General features: G+C 49.3%; 4 protein-coding genes across 4 annotated transcripts; 3 read left to right on the top strand and 1 right to left on the bottom strand.

Annotated features, from left to right (window-relative positions):
* The first annotated feature begins 298 nt into the window (after positions 1-298).
* On the top strand, positions 299-4,804 carry F4807DRAFT_305628 (TPR-like protein). The gene is made up of 4 exons (XM_047994986.1): positions 299-503; positions 565-682; positions 745-3,632; positions 3,682-4,804. The coding sequence occupies exons 1-4, from the start codon at positions 498-500 to the stop codon at positions 4,300-4,302; spliced, it is 3,633 nt and encodes a 1,210-aa protein (XP_047857471.1). The 5' UTR covers positions 299-497; the 3' UTR covers positions 4,303-4,804.
* Positions 4,805-5,600: 796 nt separating this feature from the next.
* F4807DRAFT_305618 (uncharacterized protein) lies at positions 5,601-6,449 on the top strand. Its single transcript, XM_047994985.1, has 3 exons — positions 5,601-5,818; positions 5,880-5,981; positions 6,151-6,449. The coding sequence occupies exons 1-3, from the start codon at positions 5,708-5,710 to the stop codon at positions 6,358-6,360; spliced, it is 423 nt and encodes a 140-aa protein (XP_047857470.1). The 5' UTR covers positions 5,601-5,707; the 3' UTR covers positions 6,361-6,449.
* A 460-nt stretch (positions 6,450-6,909) lies between these two features.
* On the top strand, positions 6,910-8,440 carry F4807DRAFT_412189 (alpha-N-methyltransferase NTM1). The gene is made up of 3 exons (XM_047996767.1): positions 6,910-7,481; positions 7,852-8,202; positions 8,293-8,440. The coding sequence occupies exons 1-3, from the start codon at positions 7,243-7,245 to the stop codon at positions 8,420-8,422; spliced, it is 720 nt and encodes a 239-aa protein (XP_047857469.1). The 5' UTR covers positions 6,910-7,242; the 3' UTR covers positions 8,423-8,440.
* On the bottom strand, positions 8,441-10,909 carry F4807DRAFT_412186 (uncharacterized protein). The gene is made up of 2 exons (XM_047996766.1): positions 10,066-10,909; positions 8,441-9,156 (listed from the first exon to the last, which is right to left on the bottom strand). Exons 1-2 carry the CDS (start codon positions 10,523-10,525, stop codon positions 8,663-8,665), a joined length of 954 nt encoding a protein of 317 aa, XP_047857468.1. The 5' UTR covers positions 10,526-10,909; the 3' UTR covers positions 8,441-8,662.
* Between the last annotated feature and the right edge of the window lie 267 nt (positions 10,910-11,176).

Genomic DNA, 11,176 nt, shown 5'->3' with positions numbered 1-11,176 from the left:
ATAGGGCATATCTTATATGAGACCAGAGGACTTAAATTGAGACCTCGATTGTAGAGTTGATAATTTTCGGAACCGAAGATATTATAATGAGAAATAGAATGAAGGCTTCATGAACTTTTCACTATCGATTAACTTTTTAGTGGACCTATGCATTTATCGCGGGCCATCTAGGACCTGCGGAGCCATACCTTGTCGTTACATATTATACGAATTAGGCGAATCGAATTGTATTTAACGAGGCCATGACATAGTTTCCCCTGTTTCGCCAAGAAGTTTATTATTTGGCGGGCGTGACGACGCTTAGGACCGTTTACTTTTAATACAACCTAATCCTGGCCATTCTTGCAACGCTCTGGCATGACACCGACAATTCTATAACATTCAACGCGCCCGTCCGGGATGATATTCGAGAGCCCTACTGATCAGTAGCTCGATTGCTCAGACCTTCATAAGCCTCCGTTGGTTCGTAGGTTCGTATCAGGAGAGCAATCCTCAGGATGAGTGTAGGTATCCCCTATCCACCTAATATCATGCCAATGTAGTTACTCACCGAACACGTAATAGAGATCGAGCAAGGTAGCGCAATACTTGGCAAGATTGGAAGACGCAAGATGTGATGGGAAATGGGATGATGTGCCAGAATTGGTACGAAAGGTCCGAAAACATGCCACCGATAGGTTATGTATGATTCTAACCCACCTTGCTTTTACCAAAGCTACTTCTAATATCCCGTCTGATCTGTAGGCCTAACGACGACTGCCGAGACCGAATATGCTATCATCAAAGCTTCTCAGAAGCAGCGCCCCGGCTCAAGGCCTGCTACCGCCGTCTCCCCAACAGACCTGGACGTCGCGCAATTCGTGCCTAAGTTACTCGGTGCGATTGAGGCCGGATCATCAGTAACCGAAGACAAATATCAAGCTCAAGTCTGTCTTGGATGGATTCATTGGACTGTCGGCGATTATGCTGAGGCCTCTGTTCGCTTACCACAGAATCTGGAGAACGAACTAGGCCAAGATCAACCGACTGGCATTTCAGAGTGGACAAGAGTGTGTTCTATCAAGGCTGCATATCTGAAGGCAAATTGCCTTGCACGGAATAATGAGAGGGTTGCTGCACTTGCTGTCTTCGAATCTGCACTGGCTTCGTTGTCGTATGTATGGTCAGGCGAGAAGGGTCGCAAGCAGTTGCGTTTTTGGGCTGAGCTGTTTTTGACCGAATTCTGCATGTTGCAATCTCAGGCCCTAGAAAAAGGCGAAAAAACTCTCGAGGACCCTAATTCACTGGCACCATTTCGATCATGGGCAAAATACTGGGAAGTTTCTAAGGCCCAAGGCTCCGCTCTTGTCGGTGGTTATGGTTTTCGTGGGGCCGTACCGAGAAGGAGAGTGTGGAACGAATATTACGCTGCCATCTCGGGCATCCTACAGCAAGACTTGCCGTTTCCAACGGGCTTCGTGGATGTCACCAATGAAGCATCAGCTTATAATCAGCTTCGGGCCGAGTTAAAGAAGGTCGAAATAGCCTACGAAGGATTGCTTCTCCACGAAACGTCTTTCCCACGAGCCGAAGAACAAAGGCAGGAAGTGGAAGACTTCGTTGCGGCGGTAATGAAAAACTGGAGCGTCCTAAATGGACGCGACTGGCATGAACAAGACCTTGGGCCTGGTGGTAAAGAAGGTCTCAGTCGTGGGATTTTGGATATCCTTTACCGAGCGGCTACGAAAACATATCATTCTACGGCAATATTACGATACCTATTTACGGTTCATCTTTCAGTTGCTGAGTTTGATCTAGCTTTCCATGCTTTCGATTCCTACCTGGAGATAGTCAAGAAGGGAAAGGCTCGAGTTGATAAGACCGGTCATCCGGAGCCCAGTCTTGATGACGATGCGACAGTCTTGGAAATTATTTCTCAAGCGATCACTGCTCTCTGCAAATATGGCTTCAAAGATGCTGCCGAAAAGGCGCATAGTCTCGGGGTTGAATTAGAAGGAATGTTGCAAAAGTTACCGGCGCCACTCCCTAATTCCCAGGATAATATCACTACACTAGATGAAGAAGACGGAGATGGTGTTATCCTACATCCAAGAATATCGTCCCGGGTCTATGCCTTATCATGGCAGGCAATCGGTGTCTCACAAGCACAGTGGTCTCGAGCAACTTTTGATGCATCTGTACGAACAGAATATCAGGCAAAGGCCATTCGAAGCTTTCAAAAGTCGCTATCGCCTGAGAACGGGAACCCCACGGATGTTAGAACTCTATTCACTCTCGGTCTGTTATTGGCCGAGCAAAGAGAGCTGGCCGCAGCCATCGATATTGTTAAAGCGGCACTTATGTCTAATAAGAAAACCGTGGAACAAGCTGAGCATGGTTCATACTGGCGAGAGCGCTCGTTAATACCATTGTGGCACCTCCTTGCTCTCCTCCTTAGCGCTAGACAGGATTTTATAATGGCTGCTAGGGCCTGCGAGGGAGCATTTGAGCAGTTCGATGACCCAACCGTTCTGTTCGGTTCACAAAATCTACAAGGCACATTCCGCAGCGAACACCTCAACGAGGCGGAAGCTAGGGATGAAAAGACCCAATCAAGGGGACTCGTCGACGAAATGGACGATCTTGAAAAAGAAGGGATGATTGAAGTGAAAATGACCCAACTTGCTCTTCTAGAACTATTAGAAGGACCGGAGGTTGCAGTAAATGCAAGCCACGAGTTATTAGTGCTATACGCGAGGCTATTCAGCGACTCCCAACCGAGAGCACCAGCTACGACTCAAAAGGCCCCGGTGGAGGTCCCCAAAAGCTCAGCTGGTACAATCAGAACTATGCGTACTGGTATCTTCGGTAGCAGGTCAGAGAAGACCCCTCCTCGCGGCCTCGCTCGGGTGGGCACGGGAGAAAGCGGCAAAGCCACTATCGTGCCTGAGAGGCCTCAAACTACGCAGACGGCTGTCAGCGTTTCTACCACCGCTACAACAGCCCCAACCATACAGGTTAATGGCGAGACTGGTGATTCGCGACGGTCTAGGAGGTCGTCGAGTGTTCGCTCACGACGTAGTGACTCGGGGAGACGGAACAGCTTAAGAAAGCGAGAGCCAAGCGCTCAGCCGAAGCGAACCACCAGCAATGCAAGTGCATCCCATGCCCCAACAAATGTGGATGGTGAAGACTTCTACACCCCTGCGGCAGATGGAATAGCACAGGAACGAGCAGACTTTTTCACATGGAGTAGCAAAGGTGACGTAGCTAGGCAGCAATCTTTTTCGAAGGGCCGTGGACTACTTCGATTTGATTCTTCCGCTTCTTCGACCAGAGGGTCTGCTTCCGATAGCCTAGGTCTCAGTCCGCTCTCGTCGCCTAGCTCGCTACCCGTAGTGCAATTTGCGAAAGACCAAATCAAACGTCAGAGGCAAACTGTGCTCGTTAAAGTGTGGTTAATGATTGCTACATTCTACCGCCGTGCCAAGATGTTTGGCGATGCAAAGGGAGCAATCGACGAGGCGGTAAACTTGGTAGACAACCTAGAAAGCGAGGTGGCCAAAGACACCAGCGGCTCTGTTACCCTGCGGGATCCTGGTTGGGGCGGAAAGAAAGCCGTCGAGGAACTTTGGGGTGATGTGCAGAGTGAGGTATGAAGGTCGAATATCCATTCAGACGACGCTCGCTAACATGGCATAGTTGGGCTATCTTGCCCTTGACGAAAACGCACATGACGTAGCAAGGGATCACTTTGAGGAAGCTTTAATGCACTACCCAGATCATCCGTCGGCTACGGTTGGGTTGTCCAACATTCTTCTTGACATCTATAACGAAACGCTTTTGCCACCTGCTGCAATTCCCAGCATCACTCTACCTGATGGGCAATCAACGAATCTAATGCCACCAAGTTCTAGCCCTCAGGAGTCCCAGGCCAACCCTAACAAAACAGAAGACATCCTAGCACTGCCATCCACACCTTTGGGTCTAGGAAGTAACTTACTAGAGTCCAACACACCTAGTCCTCTTCATAAAACCAACGGCCTTGCAGCGGATGAGCTTCCTCCTCCTTACAAAGCCGTTTCTTTGCCTCTCGTTGACCGGCTCGCTGCTAGAGATAGAGCTTATGGATTATTGTCCGGTCTTACCAAATTGGGCACAGGGTGGAATTACTCAGACGCATGGTTCGCCTTAGCTAGGGCGCATGAAGACAGTGGACAGCCAGACAAAGCTAAAGAAGTGCTTTGGTGGTGTGTGGAGCTCGAAGAGGGAATGGGTGTCCGCGAATGGAATTGTGTCAGCGCCAACGGCTACGTGCTATAGGCTAATCAACGTCTCAAGCATTCAAAGACCGACACCACGGTTCCTCGTCCGATGGACGGAGCGCCTGTAGATATGCAACTCGAAGACAAAAAATTGGCGATTTAATGGGGGTTTGACGGATATATTGGCACGCAAAAGACTTGCCTCTGGCGCAGACGTCATTGTTGGCTCACGCCGTATTTTTCAGCCGTGTTAGGACGATGCCCTTGTCAGGTTTCTCGTTCTCGAGCCAGGATTGATACCCTTGTGGCGTATTTTGTTCTCAGAAAGATATATTAATGATTTATAGACTCAATTCGAAAGGTGATCCCTGGCTAGGTTACAATTAGTCATTGCTTGTTAACGGGAGCTCACTGCATTAAGCCTCTTCTTATTCATAAAAACACCGATCTAAACTTCAACATGATTCGACTGCTTCGTGATTGGCATGAAGCGAGGCTGGAGATCTCGGTGGACGGTAAAAAATTAGGAATCAACGGGCAAGCAAAGTTTCGAGCTAAGTTGGCCTCTTGGAGACTCGAAGATGGAAAGTCTAGATCATTCCGTGATTTATAAGCCGACTTTCATTGTCATGCGCGCTTGCTCTTCGCCGGTTCTTTAGCTTATATCCTCATACTCACGTCACAATATGTATGTGAGGAGCCCGGCTCTCTGGATGTGACCTGAGATCCAGCTGGACGAACATCCCAATCAATATTTGAGTTTACCTGGACGCAGGGTTTCCCTCGCGGTAGAGCAGTGATGATTTCACATTGCTTTCAATCGACGACTTAGTCAACTTTAATATGCGACGGATCATTCGAACCTCGTTTCGCATTATTAATCGTCCCCGTCGAATGCCCCTATTACTTTCCCGCGACCTTGGACTTGGTATCTTCCCATGTTCTTGGGAATCCCCCCAGTTGGGATGGCGGCAAACGATGCCTCCAAGATCAGGTTAAGTGTACGGAGTAGGGATATGTGACCATGTGGCGGTCCCACATGCGGGGGCTACCGTCCCTAGATGCCGTTGATGTTATCGACTTCATTCCATCATCAACTCTATGAGCTTGAGATGAATGTCGCGTCATATGGTGTAAATGGTACGGTCCTTCTGCATTGGTGTCCCGGACTTAGCGATGTACATGTGAATAACGCCGTGGTGACAGAATATCGTTGTCGTCAATAACGAACTTAAACATCTCGGCCATGGACGCGAAGAGGCGAGTCTTATACCGCACGCTCCTCTACTCTAGGACTACAATGGGTATAAGAATGCTTATTTGGCCTCCAACAACCAATCTTCGTTTTCCTCTTTCTATAACACACCAACATATTACTTATTGAACCATTACGAAATCAAATTATCGAGTTGGGAATCTTCATTAGGACCATTCTACATTATCCTTATATCTATCTTGAAACGATGCAAGTCAAATCTCTATTAGCAGCTGCTCTACTGGTCGGCCCAGGGGTCCTAGCTGCCCCAGCTTCACTTGAAGCTGTTGCACCTGTCAACAAGCGTGAGGCTTCTGACGTTAGTGTCTAGTTAATGTTTTTATATAGGTTAGAAAGACGTCGAGCTAATTTGTTTCTAGAACGTTGAAAAGAAATCACCCGACGGACAAGAGGGTAATGAAGACTGGTACCACCACCATGGCTACGGCGGCTATGGTGGATACGGTGGCTACCACCCCAAAGTAAGTTTTCAATGCATATTAACTTCTTTCATGTTTCCCTCGGTGTCACACACGATTTATGGGTTGCTGTTGAATTTAAAGATATATTACCCCAGCGTGTCTTGGCCATGAATAACCTTGACACCCACTACCACCCCCAACCTCCGAATTTATTACTAATAATTCGAAGGTCCGCCGGGACATGGATGAAGATGCACAAGCAGAGGGAAATGGCTACGGCGGGTATGGTGGAGGTTACGGCGGATATAATGGAGGATATGGTAATGGTTGGGGCAAGAGTAAGAGAGGTGATGAGGGATACAAGCCATACAAACCATACAAGCCAGACTACGACTGGTACCACCACCACTACGAGCCCGGCTGGTATCCTCGCCACTAATTACTTCACAATGAGTCCAAATCTAGAATAAATTGAGTTGACAGGATATTTGGTATACTCGATGGCAAACAATAAATTGGATAAAACTACCTACACATATTTCTCTGGTGACCATTGGTTGATGTTAAATCAACTTATTGTAGTTGATAGCACGAAACTTATAGTTTCCTCGATTGGTAAACTCACAAAACTAATTCATACACAAGACTAAATTTAATACTGGTAATCCATTGTTTGCATCTTGAAAAATTTCAGGCAGGTCGGATTTTGCCCCTTTATATGTATGTACCTACTAGCGATCATGTTAGCTGTACTTGATAATTACCTAAGCTGCCTACAGAGTTTGAATATGCAAAACACCTTCCTACAAGGTATTTCAGCCTTATCCAATGACCTATGACGATGCTTGTACCTAGATTTGCGTAGGTACATTCCTTATTAGGCAATCGGGATCGAAAACGTCAGGAACTGCGACGTTAAGTTGGAGTTAGGTAGTTGCGCATTCAAGGGGGTAGGGTTACACCAGATCTAAGTATAGGGGTGTTTACTGGTAGGTACATTGATAGCTTGCTGGAGAGTTCCCACTATAAAAAGGACGCCAAACACGTGATAACCAAGAGAACCTCAAACCTATTAGGGCTCTCCCTTTTCTCTTGAAACTCATCACCATTACAAAAACACGACTCGGATTGATTCCGTTTGCAATACACCATGGATTGCCAATAACACATAGTAACGTATGAAAATATCCGTTGCTACCTAATTTTGGGCATATATTCGACCACGTTACCAAAAATTTCTCTTATCAACTGGTTTCGTCTCCCTAGACGTTTAGTCCGCGGATGACACTGCGGAAGAATTAATAAAGGAAAGAATAAGAAAATGGGACACGAGATGTCGAGCTCTGGAAACTCCTCTACGGTGCCGGACTCGCTGATCAGCGCCGATGACGGCCGCCGGTACTGGTCGGGCATTGACGCCGACGTTAACGGCATGCTGGGCGGCTACCCCGGCGTCTCACGCATCGACTTAAGGACCTCGGGGAGCTTTCTTGCCAAACTCGGGCTTGGCCGCACCAAGGGCCAGAAGAATGTGAAGAGGGCAGTTGAGGGCGGTGCAGGGTATGTTTTTATCTATTTAATTGAATTTTCTATCTTTTTACTTCTTTACCTAGATATACATGAAAATACCTAGCTCTACCCCGTTATCTCTATACATACTCCTCCGAACCCCTTTTCTTTAGATCCGCAATTCAGTTCCGCACGTGCCGTTCTATTTTTACGTTCGAATCCTCCCTTCCTTCCTACAAGGCACAGATCTAAGCGCCCTTAACCCCCGTCCCCCCACGCCTCCCCCAAGCAGGATTTATACCTAGGCAACCAACCTACCCAGGATTAAACTGGGAACGGTCATGAACGCAGGTTTGCATATGCGGGCCCCAAAAAAAAGACGAGCATAGTTGGCTAAGCGAGTTGTTGTTGGGCCCCGTAGGATCGGACGCATAACGCAAGGCCTGCTCCTGGAGGTCGCCGAGACGGTCGACGTGGTCGAGCCGATCGCCAAGTTCACGGCCGCGCTCGAGGGCCGGCCGGGCGTCGGCCGTATCTACAACGTCGGGCTCGAGGAGTGGCGCCCCGAGGAAGGCGCTACGTACGACCTGGTGTGGAACCAGTGGTGCGTCGGACACCTGACCGACCTGCAGCTCGCGGCGTACCTGAGGCGGTGCGGCGCCGCGCTGAGTGTGGGCGACGACGGAAAGACGAAAGGGGTTATTGTGGTTAAGGAGAACTTGAGTACGGCTGGGAGGGATTTGTTTGATGAGCTGGATAGTAGTGTTACGAGGTAAGTTTCTCCTGATATTGAAGAGTGCTGTTTTACTCGTACCCCTTACTATATCTTCAACGACTGTTTCGGTTGACAATTCTATATCAGACAAGACGAAACGTTCAGGCAGATTTTTGAGAAGGCGGGATTAAGTATAGTTAGGACGGAACTACAGCACGGGTTCCCTGAAGACCTGTATCCCGTACGCATGTACGCGCTGAGGCCTAAGAAGACCTAATTCAGAACTGAAGTAAAATGTTCTAACGTTTTATTGATTTTGGTTGTGTCGACCTTGTGTACCTATGAACGACCGCATAGGTAAGTCTCGAGCGTGAAAGTTACCTAGGTAGGTGTATAAATGAAGTCCAATGCTGGTTCCTGTTTCCCATCTTAGCAACCCAACGGCCGAACCTCGATGTCCTTTTAAACGATGCTATCGCTGCTCCAAAAAAAGAATCAAGGTACTGAACTAATGACCCTAGTTCAACTTGAACAAGTTCGGCTCCAAACCCTTCACACCAACATCGACCTTGAACAACGCGCCGCTAAGCTCGACCTCCTCAGCCGTACCCTCATCCTTCTCCATCCCCGCCGTCGTGATATACAGCTCGGTCCCGACGAACTGGGGGCATGTGATGTTCTTCGTCGGCAGCCTGATCTCGCCGACCAGCTTCCCCGCAGGCGAGATCTTGAGCACGCGGCCCTCGCCGTAGACGGCCTGCCACAGGTTGCCCTCGACGTCGACGCGGTGGCCGTCGGGCTCGCCCGGCCCGTCGTGCCGGTAGAAGACGCGCTCGTCGGACACGTCGCCGGTCTCCCGGTCGTAGTCCCGCGCGAACACGGTGCGCGCCACCGAGTCCGTGAAGTACAGCGTCCGCCCGTCCGGCGACCACCCGATCGAGTTCGGGATCGTGACCGGGTGCCGCACCGTGCGCGCCGCGCGCGTGCGGCCGTCGAAGAGGAACAGAGAGCCTACAACATATATGTGACGTAAGTAAACCAAGTCTGGGCCTTTAAACTCTTTCTAGTCTAAGCTGTTTCTCGCGGCTGGACTTCCGCAGCGTAGTGGCCCTAGCAGATCATCCGACCCCACTCATGTCCTTTTGTCCCTTTTTTGTTTTGCTACTATCGTGAAATATGATATGTATATGTGGGTTGTCATGTAGGTGATATATTTTACATAGCATCGTAATATGGACGCTAGACCATACTACTACGTTCTGACGTCCTATCCCGTGTGGATCAGGGGCACTAGCACGTCCGTTACCACGTAGACAGGTTTCCGCACAATGTAGCAGCGGACGTTGTAACGATATAAGACAACAACGACCAGGAACTAGTTATTTATTTTTTAATTCCCCGGCGCGGCCGCTGGAGGAAAAAAACGTTCGCGGCTGCCGGGCGCTAGGTCCGGCATATTGCGAGAGGAGCAGGGTTGCCCGCCGGAAATAAACACGAAATCAATAGTCCACGGGGCTCCTTTCCCCTTCCGGCGGCCCTAAGCGGTCGTTGTAATGCAGGGACCACTTATGGATTCTAGAAAACAAAGGACGGAAAATATTTCCTTGAAAGAAGTGGAAGTGGAAGGGGGAAAAATAAATTAATAATTCGCGAGGCGCGAAATGAGCAAGCGCGCGGGATCCGCTAGGCGTCCCGCCGCCCCTCCGTTGCGAGGTAGGTAGCCGGCTAGGCTTGGCTATGCGCCTGTGAACGCTAGTGTTGGAGGTGATGTGTTTTTATAGGCTTGAGGGAAATGGGGGAGTTCATGAAATAATAGTCCTAAATTTCTGCCGTAGTATATATACCAGACTGAAGAGGCTGCAAGCTCGAAACTAAACTAAAACCACGATAGATAGTGGCTAGAGTGAAAAGAGAACTCACCTTCGGGTCGTAGGTCTAGACCGATGTCGGTCATGGTCCCGAGCCAGAAGCGGCCGTGAGGATCAACAGCGCCATCATTGCTGCGTATGCGCTCGTCGTCGCTACCGTCATCTCTCGCAGAGCTGAAGCGTGAGACGTACTCATACTTTCCGGAACGGCGGTCCAGCACCGCGACGCCGTACTTGGCGCCGATGGCAATGCGCTCGCGAGGATCAACTCCGTCGATGTCCGCTGTGACCGTGACCGGGGTGTTGAGCTGGATGGTCTCAACCGCGGACTTGGGCTCGGACTTGGAGAGGTCGGCGATGTGCACGCGCTTTTTCTTGATGTCGACGAAGCGCAGGTGGTGCGTTGCAGCCTCGTAGTACGGGCCCTCGCCGAGCCCGCAGTGCAGGTTCAGGTACGGCTCCGTCACACGCCACTGCTGCAGAGAGGGGTTGGTCTCTGCGGTGCTAGACATTTCCAAGCTTTGAGGAGAGGGTATTACTCTTGCTTTTTCTTAATCTTCTTGTTGCGTTGGGGCGCTCGGACTTTCAGGATCCGGATTATAGAGGTTCCCTTGCTTGGGTGGCTTGCTGCGTGTTGGTTGACGGAGAATTGTATGATTTGCGTGTCTCGGAATTTAATGAGGAGTTGGAGATTCGCTCCTGCCGGGTCGGTGGATGCGTTTGCAGCGGAATTCGGTTCGGATCTGTAATAGTGTAGCTAGTTTGCCCCTTAAAAATAGTGGTTCGTGAAGATTTGCTACCTATTAGTGTAAAGGCTGTGTAGGTATTGTACAACGCAATGTCCTTGAGAACTACTTAGGTAGGAGAAACATCCAACTTCTTTTGAATAAACTACAACGGTTGGAAGCAAAAAGTAAATATTTGTCATATTAAGAATTTAGACACCATCGCGTGTTTTACGGGACACGGGCCTGATAGCCGCGAAAATAGAGGCCGGATTCCTCGTCTAATTGCTCTACGGCCTAAAACATCTGACGAATCTGAATTTCGAGGGGCTTTCGGTCAAATCGTGCCGGTGTTGAGTTACTTTCGTTACGGCTATTTCTTTCAACCTATTCCTTTCCTCTGCTTGACGGATGGATATGGCCCGTCGTCCAATACGT

This window comes from Annulohypoxylon truncatum (genome assembly GCF_022578515.1).
Source record: "Annulohypoxylon truncatum strain CBS 140777 unplaced genomic scaffold F4807scaffold_5, whole genome shotgun sequence".
NCBI classification, from domain to species: Eukaryota; Fungi; Ascomycota; class Sordariomycetes; order Xylariales; family Hypoxylaceae; genus Annulohypoxylon; species Annulohypoxylon truncatum.
This window is presented reverse-complemented; position numbering and strand designations above follow the sequence as displayed.

What these genes read in the sequence shown, in the direction of transcription:
- F4807DRAFT_412189 (XM_047996767.1), top strand. Translation starts at nt 7,243, where the DNA reads ATGGGACACGAGATGTCGAGCTCTGGAAACTCCTCTACGGTGCCGGAC. An exon ending in GCAGTTGAGGGCGGTGCAGG is followed by an intron (nt 7,482 to 7,851) that starts GTATGTTTTTAT and finishes TGGGCCCCGTAG; the next exon opens with GATCGGACGCATAACGCAAG. An exon ending in CTGGATAGTAGTGTTACGAG is followed by an intron (nt 8,203 to 8,292) that starts GTAAGTTTCTCC and finishes ATTCTATATCAG; the next exon opens with ACAAGACGAAACGTTCAGGC.
- F4807DRAFT_305618 (XM_047994985.1), top strand. Translation starts at nt 5,708, where the DNA reads ATGCAAGTCAAATCTCTATTAGCAGCTGCTCTACTGGTCGGCCCAGGG. An exon ending in ACAAGCGTGAGGCTTCTGAC is followed by an intron (nt 5,819 to 5,879) that starts GTTAGTGTCTAG and finishes ATTTGTTTCTAG; the next exon opens with AACGTTGAAAAGAAATCACC. An exon ending in ACGGTGGCTACCACCCCAAA is followed by an intron (nt 5,982 to 6,150) that starts GTAAGTTTTCAA and finishes AATAATTCGAAG; the next exon opens with GTCCGCCGGGACATGGATGA.
- F4807DRAFT_305628 (XM_047994986.1), top strand. An exon ending in ACATGCCACCGATAGGTTAT is followed by an intron (nt 683 to 744) that starts GTATGATTCTAA and finishes TCTGATCTGTAG; the next exon opens with GCCTAACGACGACTGCCGAG. An exon ending in GGGGTGATGTGCAGAGTGAG is followed by an intron (nt 3,633 to 3,681) that starts GTATGAAGGTCG and finishes AACATGGCATAG; the next exon opens with TTGGGCTATCTTGCCCTTGA.
- F4807DRAFT_412186 (XM_047996766.1), bottom strand. Translation starts at nt 10,525, where the DNA reads ATGTCTAGCACCGCAGAGACCAACCCCTCTCTGCAGCAGTGGCGTGTG. An exon ending in TCTAGACCTACGACCCGAAG is followed by an intron (nt 9,157 to 10,065) that starts GTGAGTTCTCTT and finishes TATATGTTGTAG; the next exon opens with GCTCTCTGTTCCTCTTCGAC.